Source organism: Saccostrea cucullata, unplaced genomic scaffold, assembly GCF_032062105.1.
Source record: "Saccostrea cucullata isolate Sc308-1 unplaced genomic scaffold, CSIRO_AGI_Scuc_v1 ctg8, whole genome shotgun sequence".
Lineage (NCBI taxonomy): Eukaryota > Metazoa > Mollusca > Bivalvia > Ostreida > Ostreidae > Saccostrea > Saccostrea cuccullata.
In genome coordinates, this window is record NW_026940997.1 from 693318 (window position 1) to 712129 (window position 18812).

The window sequence follows — 18812 nt, forward strand, 5'->3', positions numbered from 1 at the left end:
AAATGTCCAAGATTAATTTTCTTTTTAAAGTGGGTCAACTCTAAGGTCAAGGTAAAAAATGTTTATACAGTTATTTGGCCAGTTCCGAATAAGAAACCGATTCGACGGTGCTACAAATATATTAGGAATTATTTCAAAATCTAAGTGTTTTGTCTAGGTAGTTCGATGACTTGTGGAATTAAATATTGTTTCATAAAAGTTCAGCCTTCCCTCTTGAAAAAAAAAATTATTTCGCAAGTTACCATAGGTGTCCATTTTACCAGTTAGAGAATAAGCCAGAGTACTTGTCTTTTAATGTCAAAATACCCTCAGAGAGAATTCTTATACAATTCAACCCTAAATTTAAAAATATACGTCAAAAAAGACGTTATCCATTGGCATGCCTAAGAAAAGTTAAATTAATTGCTTACCAATAAATTATTTGTATTTCCAAAGGTTGAAGAGAAACTAGAGGTACTGTGGGCACTGAGCTCATTTTAATGATACCTCACGCCTCCTTTATGATAATTTAGGACAAAGTCCATGTTTTACTCTGGGAGACCCGAAATAAATGTCCGATCAAAAAGTAAAATAAAAGGTCACAATGTCACAATGCAATAAAGAATATGTGAAAGTACCATTAAATCTTATTCAGTGGTATAGGAGGAATTGCTTTGAAAAAAAGAGATGGATATAACTTTCAATATTACAAAGAATGGCAGTAACTTTTTTTGATAAAGTCAGGGAACCCAAATTATGTACCAGATCCAAAAATAAAATAGGTGCACTTTGGCACTGTTAAACAAAGATTCTTTGAAAGAATCATCAAATTCTGTGAAGCCTCATTAAACTTCATTCAGTGGTAGAAGAGGGGTTGCGGATAAGAAATGGATACCCCAGAGCATATCAGACGGACGGACGTACAGCTAGAAAACAGAAAATTCTTTCTCTTTCATACGTTTTACTGTACTAAAACCCCATTATCTGTTATATACCGCTTCTTCCTGTTTTTCAAGCGGGGGTTAGGTAAATACATAATCATTGAATGCTTTGAGTATAGATGAAAACAACGAAGAGTGAATTTATGATAGTGTTAAAAATGGGCATGCGGAACTAGTAAAATGACAATACGAAAATATTCCAATTTCTTCCAGTGTTCTAAATATTTAATTTAGAAAAGTTTTTAGTATTTGTTAGAGGACATATCAAACTTACTTTTGATTCCTGGAATGTTGTTTTATGCGAAAAATTGATGTCTCTTCAGAGGTTTTCTGCAGACTTTCGCGTCGCGGTGATTCAGATTTTTTGCATTGTAAAAGAATGTCAATTCTTTCAAGTACGATAACGAAACCGAACAGACGGCAAAAAATCAAAACTTCGCATAATTCAAACCCTCATAAATAAGCCTTCTTACCATAGACATCAATTTATTTTTACACCGTTGAATTTATTAAAAATAAATGTCCTTAAATTACTAATTTTCTTTTTAACTGGCCAAAATCCGGAACTGGCCAAACGACTGTACCAATTAAGAGAGGTCATGTCACAATGAATACACATGTGAAATATGAAAGCCCTATATAGCACCAACTATTCAGAAGTTAAGGCTAATGTTAAAATGGAGTAATTTTTTGTAAAAATGAGTCAATCTCCAAAATTAAGATCAAGAGGTCAAATTTGGTGGTATCCCAAGAAAGGTCAAGATTGTCACAAGGAAACACCTGTGAAATATGAAAGCCACTGCCCCAGCAGCTTAAAAGTAATGGACAATGTTAAAGTTTTTGCGGACTGACAGACAGACGGACGGACAGAGCGAAACCTATATACCCCGAATCTTCGACTGCGGGGAATAAAAATGTCGATTTCACCTGTCCTGCATTAAGTTCATTGATTCCATCCGACCATCGTACTTAGTTCCTATTTCAATCGAGCTCGGTATTCACAATAAACAATCAAATATGTCTGCGCCCTGTCAGTGCTCATGACAAGGTGAAAAGTTAAGAGTTGCTGCTTTCATGGACGAAATACAAAAATTGAACAATGTTATTTGTAATAATTTGCGTAAGGAAACGTCAGTCATAAACAACAGTGAAAGAACAAGTTCGTAATTATGCCTATATCCGATTACGTTGCATCCTTGGGGGATAACCCGTATTTCGGTGCCGGATTTGGATTATTTGGAGTGGGGTTTGCTGCAACCTTGCTTAGGAAAGGAGCTCAATTTGGGTTTGTTTGGTTTCGAAGAAACTGTATGATTACATTGGAAATTCCTAACAGAGATAAAAGTTATCATTGGTTACTTAACTGGATTACGACGCACGGCACACGTACACATCATGTCAGTGTAGAGACCACATTCAAACAGACTGAAACTGGCCGAATTTACACAAAATTTGATCTCATTCCAAGCCCAGGAATTCATCTCTTCTGGTACAAAAACAACTGGATCCGTGTAGAGAGAACTGTTGAGAAGGGTGCAGTCTCACTACAGACTGGTAAACCATACGAAAGTGTTCTGTTAACGGCTTTGGGGATCAATAAAACCTTATTTCTGGATATATTAGAGGATGCCAGGACATTGGCCCTAGTGAGTGAAGAGGGCAAGACAGTGATGTATACACCCATGGGAGCAGACTGGGTTCCCTTTGGATATCCAAGGAGGAAAAGACCAATAGACTCAGTCATTCTGGATCAAGGGGTGTCTGAGAAACTTTTAACAGACATTAAAGAATTTATTGAAAATCCAAAGTGGTATTTTGATCGTGGTATTCCATACCGAAGAGGTTATCTCTTATATGGTCCCCCTGGGTGTGGGAAAAGTAGCTACATCACAGCACTGGCAGGTATTCCAACTATACAACCCTTCAATTCAAATTGTGAAGTAAATTTCTAAACTTCAAATGTCATCTTTTAAATTTTTTTTTATATCATTTTTATTAGGTCATCTTAAAAAAAAAAAGTTTGCCCTCTCCCAACCCACTATCTTCTTCTTTTATCCAAAGTCGGGAGAGGGCAGGCTGACACATTTCTTGACCTCACATCATGAAATATGGAAGCAGAGCAATTGCCATTCATAATACCATGACGTTCACTGAATTATGTTTATTTTTGAAATGACAGAAAATATTTCATCCAAATACAGCATATTGATTAAAAGATAATGTATTAATATGAACAGGACAGTTGGATTACAGTATATGCCTTATGAATCTGAATGACAGAGGGATGTCTGATGATCGTCTGAACCACCTACTGACCACTGCTCCAGAACAAAGTATCATATTACTGGAGGACATTGATGCTGCATTCCTCAACAGGGACTTGGCAAAGGAAAGTATGTGTTGCCATTGTCAGTAAAACTTTGGGTCTTGAATGGGACTTGGGAGTTACTCCCTAATATTGCTAAAGAGCACTTTCAATTTCTATGAATGTGTCAAGATAGTACTCACTTTCCTAAATGATTCTTTATCTTATAGAGATTTGTCATAAGTTGATAAAAGTGAAGTGAAATTTAATTTTTAAAATATTTTGATATTAAAGATGGCATTATTTAAATTTTCAGATCCTACCATGTATCAGGGAATGGGCCGTTTAACTCTCAGTGGACTTCTAAATGCCTTAGATGGTGTGGCCTCAGCTGAGGCTCGCATAATATTTATGACAACAAACTACATTGAAAGGTAATTAATACAGCTGTTAAAGTTACTTTTTTCCCTCCAGAAATTACATTTATCTCTGTTTTATGTTGCCAAGAATTCTAACATACTGAAAATACATGTCCTTTTGTTTGCAGACTTGATGCTGCTCTCATTCGACCAGGACGTGTAGACTTGAAGGAACTGATTGACTATGCCACAGATTACCAGTTAGAAAAAATGTACACAAGATTTTACCCTGAGGAGGGGGAGAAGGGAGGAAGAAAATTCAGTGCTCTTGTGAGACAACATAACAAGCCAGTGTCTGCGGCTCAGGTACAAGGACTCTTTCTGCAGTACAAGGATGACCCTAAAGGAACCCTGTCTAATATACAACGCCTCTGGTCGTCTTGACAGGGACTGTAATTTAATTAATATGTGTTGATTTTCAAAAATAAATTTTAATTTAGAATGCAGATTGAATATGTTTGTTTGTAAAAAAAAAAATATGCTTAAAAGCAAAATTGTTTTTTAATGAACTTTTTTAAAAACCAAAAATCAAATCTGTATCCTGAAACTGGCTTGACCAGATTTTCAAAGCCAAAAAAATCTTTAACCTTCAGAGGTTGCACTAAAAGTACAATATCTGAAAATGAAATTCAATATTATCAAAAGGAAATTAATACATCTCTTCCTGATCAAAAATTCTGTGCTAGCATTTTGTCCCTTAAAAAAAAACTGCATTATTATTTAATAAGATACCATTCTGTTCTTTACATGTACCCAAGTTTTGACATGATTGCAACATACTACCCAAATGTTCATAATTTGACATTTTGAAAATCACTACATGCTTCCAAGTGCACATAAGCTTTTCTGGCCCAGTGGTTCTTGAGAAGAAGATTTTCAAAGATTTTTCCTATATATTTCTATGTAAAAATTGGATTCCCTATTGCAGTCATGCCCTACCCCCAGGGGTCATGATTTGAACAATGGTAGTATATATACCCAAGGATGCTTTGCCACATAATTTCAGCTTTTCTGGCCCAGTGGTTCTTGAGAAGAAGATTTTCAAAGATTTTTCACATATATTTCTATGTAAAACTTTGATTCCCCATTGTGGCCCCGCCCTACCCCGACATGGTTTGTTTTACACAAAACTTCCACTTAAGTTTCAGCTTTTCTGGCCAAGTGGTTCATGAAGATTTTTAAAAATCTATATATTGATATGTAAAACTTTGATGACGTAGCACCCTACTTGATGTTTACATGCGTTGAAGAAATTAGAATCTACACTACACAAATGCTTCCAATATTTGCTATCTGGCCCAGTGTCTTTGAAAACATTGTGAAAATTTTTGCTATATATTTCTATGTAAAAATTTGATTGAAAGTTGTTAGGACTACCCCGGGGATCATGATTTGAACAATTTAGAATCTTTTTTTAGGATGGCTTCCACAAGTTTCGTGCTAGGCAAGTGGCTAGGGAGAAGATTTTTAAAGATTTTTTCTATATATTTCTATGTAAAACTTTACCCATTTTTACATTACCCTAGGTAGGCATACGTAGAATAAATTATAATATACTACAAAGCATTGTTCCACAAAGATGCCCAGTGGTTCTTATAACAACATTTTAACTATATACATGTAAAACTTTGATTCCCCACTGTTACCCCCGGGGTCATGATTTGAACAATTAAGGGGGGGGGGGGGGGGTACACTACCCAAGGATGCTTCCACAAATAGCTCTTCTGGCCCAGTTCCTTGATAAGAAATTTTTTAAGACCCCACTATTTTTTCTTTGACATCTTGCTTTTAACAATATTGCTACCCTTTATCTTTGTACCAAGTTTTTCAAAATTGGCAACAATTTTCGAGAAGAACGAAAATGTGAAAAGTTTACAGATTGAAAATAAAATCTGTGAGCGAAAAGGAGCCTTCGGCTCAGGTGAGCTAAAAAACTGCATTATTATTTAATAAGATACCTACATGTACCCAATGACATGATTGCTAAGATACTGTAAATCTGAATTTGTTGAAAATCCTACATCTTGACTTGTAATTAGACTTCGATCCACATCAAAGAGGAGCAATGGAATGATAAAGCATGTAGATTAAATAAGGTATGTGAAGAAGTAGAGAACCAAGTTATGGAGTACATGTTTAAAATCAATTTTTTAAAGAATTTATTATTTGTATACACATTGTATAAATTAAGAAAGAATTCTTAACATGATCTTTATACACTTGAATTATATTTATATCACTTACAGAAAATGAAAAACATAGTTAACCTAAGAGCTCACTTAAAGCAAATGTTTCTTCAAGTAATAGATAGGTTAAGCATTTGACGGTGTGTCTACTTGTACATGTAAACCTAGGCATGTTTTTACAAGTACACATTGCCAGCATTGTGTTAGGTTTATCAAACTGCATGTGTACTGGTACATGTAAAAGGTCATTTCAACAAGTTTTTTTTTGCAATCCATTGCATCAAATACATGTAGTTCCATGACTTTAATTCAAAAAGATACTTTTCGAATATACATGTACGTAATAAATTCTCAACTTCATCTAAACACAACCTAAAAAATATATATTCTATAATTTGAGTTTAAGAAGGAACAAATTCCCATCTCCTTGACTTATGAATCTAAACGTTGTGTCCAACTTGTAGAATTATGCAGTATACACAACTGATGATGTAAATCGCAGTTAAGTAGGGGAATTCCCTAGCTACATGAACACGTAGACATATAGGCTCATCTGCTTAAACTCTCTATTAAATGCAAAATCCTCAGTAAACTAATAATCTAATAATGTGCATCCCAAGATACAATTTCTATACAATTTTGAACCAGGAAAGGCTAGCTGTTACTTGGAAATGAACTTGTAAATAAAACTCTGATCATGTTAGGCATAGAATTACTAAATATTTGAAGGGAAGTCTGCTCCAAAACCTTTGATTTAGGATATCAGTGCTGACGGTATTGTACATAAGCTCCCTAACTACATTGAGATGAGCAATGAAAATCGAGAATAAACAAAATTGTCAAATCTGTCGCGTTATGCCAATAAGGAAAGTACACAATATCCACTGTTTAATAAAAAGTTTAATTTGTAATCAAATATAAAACATTTTTAACAATGACTGACAAGATGACAGTTTATACAAATACTCATTACTAAAACAAAGAAATAAAGGGAACACAGATGTGAAGATCTTGTAAAATAGTACAGCTAAACCAAGTCCGATTGGCACCACGGCTCAGTGAGCTTACAAGCTACAGCCTCAGGTACTACAGCTATTATATACTGCTTAGTAGTCCATTCAATGTTTGTAAATTGTAATGTATATTATGTCACATTCATACTATGACGGAATTCACACTAAAACTGAAATTTACAATGTTTACTTCTGCTCTCATCACTGAACTTTTGTAATTGAACACCGGCGATAACTAACCTATTTTTGCATTATTTTACACTGTATCTCAGCGAGGGGAAGTCTGAACACATGCATCAACCTTAGGAGCCTTACTTCTTTTAACTTTGCGTCGAGTGGAAGAAGGTTTTGATATACTGCCTGTGAATGAGAAAGTGTTGGAAGTCTCACTAAATACAATCTGATGAGATAATTGGATACAAGTTTGTAATTTTATGTATATGTAAATCATGATAATAAAACATCACTAACAAATGCCACAAACTACTTAACAATTCAAAATCAAAAATACATATACTGCATGTACAATAAAACTTATGAAAAACACAAGCTTAAAATAACAATGAAACAATTATCAAATATCATTTACAACCATATTTATCACTGAAAAATTTGCTCACAATTAAAACTATACATGTCATTTGTATCAGTAGGAATGCTATAAAATTTAGTCTAAAAAAAGGTTAACAATCCCAATCAAGACACAGAACACATCTGTAACCAGGATGTACCTTTAGCGGGAGATTTCACAGGACTTTTGACTGTCTGGACTTTTGTTGGACTTTTCCGAGGACTCGTTACTGCCTCACCATTGATCCCAGTGTGGACTCTCGGTGATGAGACCTTTGGTGTACCTCTACCCCTTGTTGTCTTGGGTGTGCCTTGTCGGGGCTTCGCAGAGAGCTTTGGAGTACTTTGACGAGAGCCTGCTGTGGCGTGTCCTTTTGGAGTCCCCCTGACTTTTTCCACTGCTGTTTTCTTGGGACTAGAAGCTTCTGCACCTAGTTCACTTTTTCTCTTGATGCCCTTCTAATAGAAAATAGAAATGCATTTGCTAAGAAATGTGCAGAATAGTGCTGAATTCTGAGTACTCCTTTTTTCATCTGCCATAAAATTAAGTCGCATACACTTTTCCATCGTATCTTGGTTCAATAAATATGTGAACTCCTAATACTGTTTTTTCATCTAAAAATCTTTTCAAATACCAAATGATTTTACTGGTAATTATTATATTTTCAAATGCAGCCAAATAACTGTACCTCTTAATACAATAAAAAAAAAGAGAATATTTCACAGTTAATCACACAGAGCTCTGGACAATAGTGCCTTGAGAGAAGGAAAATAACTAAATTATTTAAAAATGAGCTTTGGTATGTATCAAATACGACTGACTTATAAAGACTCCTTTAAATTTTTTATTGTTTATATTTTTTTTCATTTGTCACCAGATTCACAGGTGTGTAAAATTCAAGTTAATATATATCGGGTCTTAATAGTTAAGTTGTTAGAGCACTGGCACAGTACCCTAGAAGTCATGGGAGGGAGTTCAGTTCAGATTTGACTTTTCACCCCTCAGGGCTCCATAGTGATGGGTTTTTCATCATAACTAATACATGTAAGGAAATCCAGAAGGTTCAATCATTCAAATGTGTATTTCATGGCATGATCCTTGTGTAGCAATCTACATGTATGTGAGCAGATCAAAGGGTCTGATTTTAATGAGATTGTTCTTTTAATTAAACTACTTTTTTATAGTTTATACTGATGGCTGACATACATTGTTATCTCATTTGAAACACCTAATGCTGAGTTGTCCTTCTTGCTTGACAATGGAATATTTTAAATCCTCTAGTATACAATATAGAGTGACTATGTCACATGACTTAATTCATGAATTACCTTCAGTGGAGCACCAGCAATGGGCAGATTGAGCTTCCATTCATCCTTCACTCCTAATTTCTTCAATCCCTCATGAAACAATGCCCTGTACTTATTATAATCCGGTTTCTCTTCATAACCCAATTTTGACACTAACGTCAGAAACTTTGATATTTCATCTGAAACAGAAAAATATCTTAATACAAGTTTTATAATATTTTAAAAGTGTGTTTGAACACAATTTAATTCAATAGTTAAATTACCATGTACATACATGTATTTTTTATATCAACATTGAGAAACAGTATGGGCCCCATGGCCATAAAACTTACACGAACTCAATTTCAATCTCAGTCTCACTTCCCCCTATATACTCCTTTTCTATAAGTGAGATTGAGATCAAAAGTGAGCTTGTTTAAGTTTTATGGCACTGGAGCCGGATCTAAATGAGAGGTTATTAGCCACCAGGAAATAACACAAAAACTTGTTGGTCGATACCTTGCATTTCTCCCTTTCGGAAACAAGCTCTGGTCAGTGATGGAATGTCTTTCATATACCTACAAAAGTAATCTGATAATCAAAAAAAACCTCACACATGATCAATGATCTGAAAGATTCTGGTAGAAAGCAAGTAGCTCGATCGTACCCAAAACAGAACTTGACCTAGATATTCTTGTGATAAATCTGTATACAAAATATCATTTCAATATGTGTAACCTCTGCAAAGAAAATGAACTTAAACTGATGATGGACCGACAGACCGACCGAGCCACTAACTGACAGACAGCAGCAAAGCAATACTAGTATGCCCTCCCTTCTTCGAAAGGGGGGGGGGGGGGGGGGGCTAAAAATATACATTTGTTTCTGAAATATTCTTTTCCCGAATTGGACAAGTATGTCGACAGCTTTACTTGCCGGCATTGAGAATTTATTTGCCTTATGCAACTGTGACAACCCTTCATGTTGATTCCTGAACATCCAAAAACAAAATACTGATGTGAGTAAAATACAAAAATTTAACCTGCATTTTGTATTAAAAATAAGATTATTAGTACTTGATTTTGGAATTGGCTACGTAGTCTTTATCCAACAGGTTATCTTCCCAGGGCAGTTTGCCACAGAGCCACTGTAACATACAGAAGGCTAAAATCTCCATGTCTCCTCTACGGGAAGGAGCTGAAATAGAAGATAAAAGAGTAAGGATGCTTAATAAGGCTTTGAGTCATGTCTTATTCTGATTGTTAAGTTACACAATTATCTGTGAAAAATATGCAAACAACAAATCAGATATTTGAGGAGAAACATGCAGAAAAACAGGTAGGAAAATAATCTGGTAGTGTGCATCCCTATTTGTAACATAAAATGCAATTCTGGAAACTTATAAAAATAGTACCAAAATTCAACTCTTTCCTAATAACTCTCTTATACAGAATGACAGACATGACATTATGAGGTACATTAAAGAGGATAAATATTTGATAAAACAAATAAAAAACAATGAGCTCATCTGAGCTCAAAAGCTCAAAGCTCAAGTAAGTTCTGGCCTGATCACATTCTGTCTTGTGTTCATCTGTCTGTCTGCCAACTGTCTGTAAAATTTTCAAATCTTCAACAACTTCTTCTCAACAGCCACTAGGCAAATTTTGACCAAACTTTGGCCACAAAGCATCCTTGGGTGAAGGGAATTCAAGTTTATTCAAATGCAGGGGGTGACAAATCCCCTGCATGACGTCAGGGGCTAGTAAATTTTAAGGGATGGCAAATAAAATTTTATCTACCACTGCAAGTGACTTATCAAAAATAAAATCAATATGTAAGCCATAGATTTAAAGCAGGACATAGGGGCTTGCATGATCTACTCTGACAGTATTTGTCTTCTTCTTTTTTGAAATTTTATAAATACAGAATCAGTTTAGGGTAGGACAAACAAAAATTCAGGAAATGCAAATGAACTTTGACCATGTACTTGTCCTTGGACAAGTGCCTTAAAAATCTATTTGTCAGCCCCTGAAATGAAAGGCCACATCCTCTTTCTAGGGGAGACAAATTAAAAATTGTAAAAATTTTGGTGTCAACTTTTAAAATCTTCTCAGAACCATTGAGCCATAAAATCAAGAACTTGTGTGAAGCCTTGTAGATTCAAATTAATCCAAACCATGATCCCCAGGTAAAGGGTGGGGCAACAATGGGGGATAAAAATTTTACATAGAAATATATAAGAATAAACTATAAAACCTTCTTCTTAAGAACAACAAAGTCATGTTTAGTCATAATGTTATGAAAGCATCCAAATCAAATTTGTTCAAGTCATGATCCCTTTGGGAAGGGTGGGGCAACACTGGAGGATCAAACCTTTATATAAGAATCTATATTAAACATCTTTGAAAATCTTCTCAAGAACAACAAAGCCATGATTAGTCATATTGACACTGAAGCATCCCCATGTAGTGAAGATTTACATTTGTACAAATCATTCCCCCCATACGCAGGATAGGAGAACCATTTAAATTCATTTAAAGAACAGTAAATCTTTGGTCTGTCATATGAATATGGAAGCATTCTCAGATAGTTTAAGTTCAATTTCATTCAACTCATGACACCTGGGGACAGGGTGTGACAAGAAAATGGCCATCGAAGCTGAACATACAAGAAATCTACTGATGAAGAACAGATGGACCATATTGACTTACATGAGCTAAGTGGCCCTTGGGCCTCTTTTGTTTTCTTTTAACAAAATTTTTTTTATCAAAATACAATCAGCTGCAGCATTTTACTAATAGATTAATGGGAATTTCAAATAAGAAATTCTTCTAAAAGTTGAAATAACTTTGATAGAACTGGATTTTTATGAATTGTTGTGAAGGACCTACCAACTCCCTTGTGAGCATCTGTACTGGTGAATTCAATGGTTCCATCATGGGCCTTCCTGGGGTCCTCTTTATATGGTTTGTGGGAACCATCTGGGCTATACTTTAGAGCTAACCCATAGTCCACCAGATATACCTAATAACAAATGGGACATAATACATTATTTTATCTTTTATTTTTTACAACATTAGTCAAATCCAAAAAATGACATTTTACTCTTCTTTAAAATCATATCCTAATGATAATAACTATTCCTGAAATAAAAATAAAACATGAACAAGAGGCCCAGGGGCCACAGCGCTCACCTGAGCAGATCGGGCTTGAATTTACTCCCCACCCCTCCAGGCATTCATCATTTAAACAAACTAGAATCTACACTACCTGAGGATGATTCCATATAAATATCACTAATCATAGCTTTGAAGTACTTGAAAAGAAGATTTTAAAAGGTTTCCCTATATATCCCTATGTAACACTTGGGTCGGCCATTTTGGCCCCACCCTAGCCAAGGGGTTCATGATTTGAACAAACTTGAATCTACACTACCTGAGGATGATTCCACATGAGTTTCATCTTTCCTGGCCCTGTGGATCTTCAGAAGGATTTTTAAAGATATTTCCTATATATTACTATGTAAAACTTGGGTCACCCATTTTGGCCCCACCCTTGCCCCGGGGGTGATGATTTGCAAAAACTTGAATCTACACTACCTGAGGATGATTCCACATGAGTTTCATCTTTCCTGGCCCAGCGGTTCTGGAGAAGAAGATTTTTAAAGATTTTTCCTATATATTCCTATGTAAAATTTGGGTCGGCCATTTTGGCCCCACCCTTGCCCCGGGGGTGATGATTTGAACAAACTTTAATCTACACTACCTGAGGATGATTCCACATGAGTTTCATCTTTCCTGGCCCAGTAGTTCTGGAGAAGAAGATTTTTAAAGATTTTTCTTATATGTTCCTATGTAAAACTTGGGTCAGCCATTTTGGCCCCACCCTTGCCCCAGGGGTCATGATTTGAACAAACTTGAATGTACACTACCTGAGGATGATTCCACATGAGTTTCATCTTTCCTGGCCCAGTGGTTCTGGAGAAGATTTTTAAAGATTTTTCTTATATATTCCTATGTAAAACTTGGGTCAGCCATTTTGGCCCCACCCTTGCCCCAGGGGTCATGATTTGAACAAACTTGAATGTACACTACCTGAGGATGATTCCACATGAGTTTCATCTTTCCTGTCCTAGTGGTTCTTGAGAAGAAGATTTTTAAAAAATTTTCCTATATATTCCTATGTAAAACTAGGGTCGGCCATTTTGGCCCCACCCTTGCCCCGGGGGTCATGATTTGAACAAACCTGAATCTACACTACCTGAGGATGATTCCACATGAGTTTCATCTTTCCTGGCCCAGTGGTTCTGGAGAAGAAGATTTTTTAAAGATTTTTCCTATATATTCCTATGTAAAACTTGGGTCGGCCATTTTGGCCCCACCCTTGCCCCGGGGGTCATGATTTGAACAAACTTGAATCTACACTACCTGAGGATGCTTCCACATGAGTTTCATCTTTCCTGGCCCATCGGTTCTGGAGAAGAAGATTTTTTAAAAATGCCATTAATTTTTAACAAATTTATGATTATCTCCCCTTGGAAAAGGGCGTGGCCCTTCATTTGAACAAACTTGAATCCCCTTCACCCAAGGATACTTTGTACCAAGTTTGATTGAAATCGGCCCAGTGGTTCTCGAGAAGAAGATGAAAATGTGAAAAGTTTACGACAACAACGACAACAACAACGACGACAACGACAGACGACGGACAAATTTTGATCAGAAAAGCTCACTTGAGCTTTCGGCTCAGGTGAGCTAAAAAGTTGATCCTTAGAAATAAAATCTTTGAACCTTTACATCTACAAAGATAAATAGCAGAAACTTGATATTGAATAAAACATGTTTGAAAGTAAGAGGTTCAGAAATGTACTGAGCTTGGAGATAGTGTACTTTGAAAGTTTCCAATAAATCAACTATACATGTAGGTTAAAAAAAAATCAAGTTAAAAATAATTTTTCTATTAAATTGTTATAACCAAGATTTTCCGTAATATTGATGACAGTTATATGCTTTTCTTAGTTTATTCTGACAGCATAAAAGTGTAACTTTTAATTTAGTGCTTGAGTATCACCTTAAGGCTTAAAAAGGCTTAAAAGCATAACTTGCACTTATGCTTTCCACTATCCTAAAAGTATAAAATTGTCCATGAAATCTTGAGTTGAGTCAAACAGTAGGCAATCAGTATATTTGATGACATGAATCTGCATTTTGTACAAGTATGGTTTACAAATTAAGGACTTTGTGCTACCTGATCTGGCTGCTGCTGCTTGCTACTGAAGCCTAGAAGTATATTGGAGGCTTTAATGTCAGCATGGACATATCCATTCTCATGAAGATACTCCAGGGCATCCAACTGAAATATTATCAGCCTTAAAACATGTATACATGTATATATAAAAAATGCATGCAGAGAAAAATTTATTGATATCATTAAAATGGCCTCTATCACTACAAAAAATGCAAAGATTGTGATCCCAATTTATTGAATTGAAACATAATGCTCATACCATTCTTAATCCCAGAGCAAGAACTGTTTCCTTTGAGAACTGTTTCCCACAACCTTCAAATATTTTCTGCAAGTCTGTTCCAAAGCGAGGCATGATCATGAAACGATAGTTTTCTTTATCTCGCTGGTGCATCCCATGGGCAATGTACTTAGGCACTCCCAGGTACTTCAACTTCTTGCTTTTTACCCAGTTATCAACTAATGTGAAATTGAAATGAATAAGTATGTAAACTGCTTGATGAAATATTGAATGTGCTTGGTTTGTCTTTCATTTTCTTATCAAAAGCTTAAGTCCAATACAAATACTCAAGGTAAAATAAAATTTGCATATTCTTTTGAAGAGTCATTGAATGATTTGTGTGAAAAAAAAATTTAAGAAAAAAGCTTATGAGAAATTTTATCGTATGAATCTGGAATTAATAGTCTTATATGACAATATACAAACTCACTCATCTCTGGTCTTGATACTCGCTGGTAAAAATGAAGTTCACAGAACAAAGGACCATTAGAGTGAGGTTCCTGAAATTTAATTGGATGGAATTCAAATTTTTCCATTCAACTAAAATATTCAGAGAACAAAATACTGTTAGCTTCCTTATTTTTCACGACTACTTTATATCATCGCGAAAGGTTTCTTTAATGTCAAATTGCAAGATAATAATTCCCCAATGGAAGGTTAATCATGAGATTTTACATAGATTTCAGCACCAGAAAAATAAATGCGAGTAATTTTATTTCTTGAGTGGTGATTCTCGCGAAATTATGCAATAATTAATGCCAAGCGTATATTTAGGAATCTACAGTACTGCAACACTGAATACAACTACCTAAATTACTTTATAAAAAAGTACAGCTAGGTCAATTTAAAATGTATTTTACTAAACCATTTAAATTTATGTTTATGGAGACATTTTCTACTTACAATTTTTATAACATGTTCTGCTGTTGAAGTCATTGGAGAACCTAAGTCTTCTGATGCTGAAATGAAATCAAATTGTTGTCAGAGTATTTTGTGAATTTAATTGTTAACCACACACTATTACAATAAGTCATATAGCCATGCACACTAGTAAGCAGAATCTGATATAATGAAACGTCGTTATTATACAATGGTTTCAATAATTTTAACCTGAAATCATTGCATGTAAATGTATCCTCTCCCTGTGGTCTTTGAGATTTAGAACATTCTAGGTAAACTTTTACCCCCCCCTTTCCCCATCTTGATTTGGCTTGTCCCTTCATTCTAACAAAACTCAAAGATACTTTGTTTAAATTCACATGGAAATTCTGGAGAAGGTTAAAAAATGTTTTAAAAAATGCAAAAAACAAATTATAACAGAACAATGGACACACTTTGATAAGAAAATCTTATTTATCTTTGGGTCTAATGAGCTCTGTAAGTTTTTCACAATACAAATTTGATAGTTACCCAGATAAATAAGACCAAATCCTCCTTTGCCAACCTCATCCCCTAACTTCCACTGTTTCTTCCTGAGATCTTGCAGGACAGTGCCTCTGGTAAAAGGTGCAGGAAGTTTTGGTCCTTTTGGTGCCCTTGGTTTCCTAGCTTTAATACAATATAAAGATTTTTTATATCGAAATTTTAGAAGATCAATTTCTCAGAAAATACATTTTTTTCAATTTAACAAATGGAAGACATCCTTAATAGTTTACATTTCAATTTTGCTTTTAAAAAAAGATGTATAGCTAAAATACTGCATAAAACTTTTCTCCACTTTTACACATTAAAGGTATGTCTGCATCTTTTATTCTAAGAAGAAGGTACAGTTTCAATACAAATTCAGCCCTGTATTTTTCTAAAATATGAAAGTGACATATGAAATCAAAATTCATTCTTTCTGAATCATAGAAATTCTCTGCAGTAAGAATACACAACTGGTTTTTCTCATATGACGTCCTAAATGCTAATTGTGACGTCATTAACTTGTGCATTTTCACGTATTTTCTTAAAAAGTTGCAGAAGACCTCAATTTTTAGTGGAATTTTCTTTCAGAAAACATACTCTGCCACGTCGCCCGGAAAGATATCAAGACATGTGATTTTTCATAGCAGTTTACACAATATATCCAAAAATTAAAGTGGGCGACGGTGGCAGACACTATTTTCTAAAGAAAAATTAGCAGAGAAATGTGTCATTTTTAAGTCTTTCTGCATTAAACTTAGAAATTTACCACATTAATGACGTCATATTTCCAGTATGGTCCTCCTTCATGCCATATTTTTTGTTAAGTTATCATATTCATCTTCTCAACCATTGTTGAGGCCAATTTCATAACTATTTAAAATTTTTAGGGCACAATAAAGCTCAAACTGTACCTTCTTCTTTAATTTGAAATAAATAAATTCATATTTCTAAAACCAAAAAAGGGCTCATTTTTTTGTTGTTATTTTAGCAAAAAAAAAAAAAAAACACATACACACACACAATGGATGGAATTGATTTTTTTTGAGAGTTTTAGATTCTGTGAAAATTTTGTCTAAGATCATATTTAATTATAATAAGACTAAAATTACCAGGTGCTGCAGTTCCTGCTTTTCCCCTTGGCATGGTCTCTTGCTATTCCTAAAATATAAGAATATATCTTCATTTTATAATAGGGGAGTGTAAAATTACTAATATATCTGTACATTGCAGCATGAACCTCAGCAATTACATATCAAGATATAAATATCAAATAGCATCACTTTATGATCTTTTACTTAGTCTTTGAACCTGAAAGCATTTTAATTATTCTACTCAAATCTGTCAATAATAAACTAATCCTTCAATATATTTCAGCATTCAAATAGATATTGCAAAAAGATTTTCTTGCTATTTTAAAATAAACTAAATCTAGGTAAATAGAAAAAAAATGGTTACAAAAAACATTCCAGCAAAGAATGTCTTGAAGCCAATACACCTTGTAAATTCTGGGCATTGTTTTGGTCAAAATTCAAGGTAGGTAATGACCACAAAATAGCATGGACAACTTAACTTTACCAGTCCCTAGAAAAACGCACTAAAATGTAGTGTCACAGAAGGCGACTTCAGTAAAAATGAGATCGTGTGAGCAATCAAATAAAAAATCAAAAATACTTTTTTTTTGCCTTTTGAACCCAAAAATAAATTCTATGTATGATTAAAAATCTAGTTTAAAACTTTATTTTAAACAAAGTTTTTAACCTTGTTCTCTAATTATATTAATAAATATTATTTATTCATTTAAAGAATCCACCAAAAATAATTGTCAACGAAGCATGTGTAGCGCATGCTTAGTGAAATTTCTTTCGGACTCAGCCATTCTTCCATGTAAACAAACCAAGGAAATGCTATTGAAGCTGAATTATGATCTTGCAAAAATTACAGGAACAACTAAATTTCTTAATTTATCTAAAAGAACAAATCACTAACCAAGTACCCTTATCTTTTTGATGGTATGCGAGGACTAAGATGTTTAGAGAAAATCTCACAGGCAGATGCCACACTAACCCTAATCAGTCAAATAATGTGCAAGCTAGGACTAACCCTAATCTCTTGTATGGATGCGAGACTAACCTAATCAGTTGAATTCTTGTGCAAGGACTAACCCTAATCTCTCAGATGGGTGCTAGCTGCAGATCTGTAGCGTTATGGTTTTATATATTTGTCTTTGACCATAACGCTACAGATCCTGTAATGCAAAAAAGGTGCAATTTACGGCGCAATATTTTTTGCGCACTTTTGTGGAGAATTATAAAGGGTTGAGAGATGGATAAAATATACAGATTAGTTTAATGATATGCCTAGAATTAGGGAGTGAAAGGTAGTAAATTGACCGATGCTGGAAAGTGGAGACATTCTCCTCAAAAGTGCACAAAAAATATGGTCAAGTTATGGTTAAAGACAAATCTATAAAATCATAATGCTACAGATCTGCAGCTAAGTTGGGTGCAAGACTAACCCTTATCAGTTGAGTGAAGTAAAGTTTACGTCATAGTCCAATTAGTGCAAATATCTTGCAGATCTGGGGACCGGTAGAGTAAAGTTTACCAAATAAGACACAGATCGAGTCACCCCTCCTCAAAACACTTTGCCAGTGCATTTCCTCTGAAAGTTTACATGAGTGAAATTCGGGAAGGGGTTACTCCATGTAATTTGGCGTTGGATACTAAGTGTGTTATCATTATACTATTGGTAAAAATTCTATTAATACAGAAACAAGTGCCTGTGGCCAATGACCAGGATTTACAATATCGACTATAACTCATCCTGATTAACTTAGGTTTCATGATGTACAGACTAAACCATCAAAAAAAAAAGATATTACAAACAGACTCAAATACAATTTTATAAATACGTCACATCATAGCAAAAACTTAACATGGGTTATTTTTTTTTAAAATAAACTTTCGTTTCATTTTCTTAAATGGAAAAGAGCTGAAATAAGTCTATATTCTGCTGAAAATAATTTTCATTTTACACTAGATATCATACTCTGATGGTAGGGATTGATGTGCTCGAATTCAGACTATCAACATTTTATGCTACGTTGTAAATAACACCAAAATAAAGAACTTTATAGAGGGTTTCGTTCCAAAACACCGAACTCCGGAAGTTCAAAAACTTGCGC

The 18812-nt window shown here is 34.6% G+C and overlaps 2 protein-coding genes across 3 annotated transcripts; one reads left to right on the top strand and one right to left on the bottom strand.

The window, feature by feature from the left end:
• Positions 1-1919: 1919 nt before the first annotated feature.
• On the top strand, positions 1920-4105 carry LOC134256877 (mitochondrial chaperone BCS1-like). Its single transcript, XM_062739555.1, has 4 exons — positions 1920-2822; positions 3158-3313; positions 3542-3659; positions 3773-4105. Exons 1-4 carry the CDS (start codon positions 2090-2092, stop codon positions 4026-4028), a joined length of 1263 nt encoding a protein of 420 aa, XP_062595539.1. The 5' UTR covers positions 1920-2089; the 3' UTR covers positions 4029-4105.
• A 2605-nt stretch (positions 4106-6710) lies between these two features.
• Positions 6711-18809, bottom strand: LOC134256812 (serine/threonine-protein kinase VRK1-like). 2 transcript variants are annotated; one of them, XM_062739470.1, is made up of 13 exons: positions 18677-18809; positions 16738-16786; positions 15632-15769; positions 15125-15180; positions 14652-14721; positions 14204-14400; positions 13945-14049; positions 11592-11724; positions 9777-9897; positions 9220-9278; positions 8743-8900; positions 7575-7872; positions 6711-7203 (listed from the first exon to the last, which is right to left on the bottom strand). In XM_062739470.1, the coding sequence occupies exons 2-13, from the start codon at positions 16769-16771 to the stop codon at positions 7112-7114; spliced, it is 1461 nt and encodes a 486-aa protein (XP_062595454.1). In that variant the 5' UTR covers positions 16772-16786; positions 18677-18809; the 3' UTR covers positions 6711-7111. The 2 variants fall into 2 exon arrangements, with proteins under 2 accessions (XP_062595454.1, XP_062595455.1); XM_062739471.1 differs by lacking the exon at positions 18677-18809 and adding an exon at positions 18144-18162.
• Positions 18810-18812: the final 3 nt, after the last annotated feature.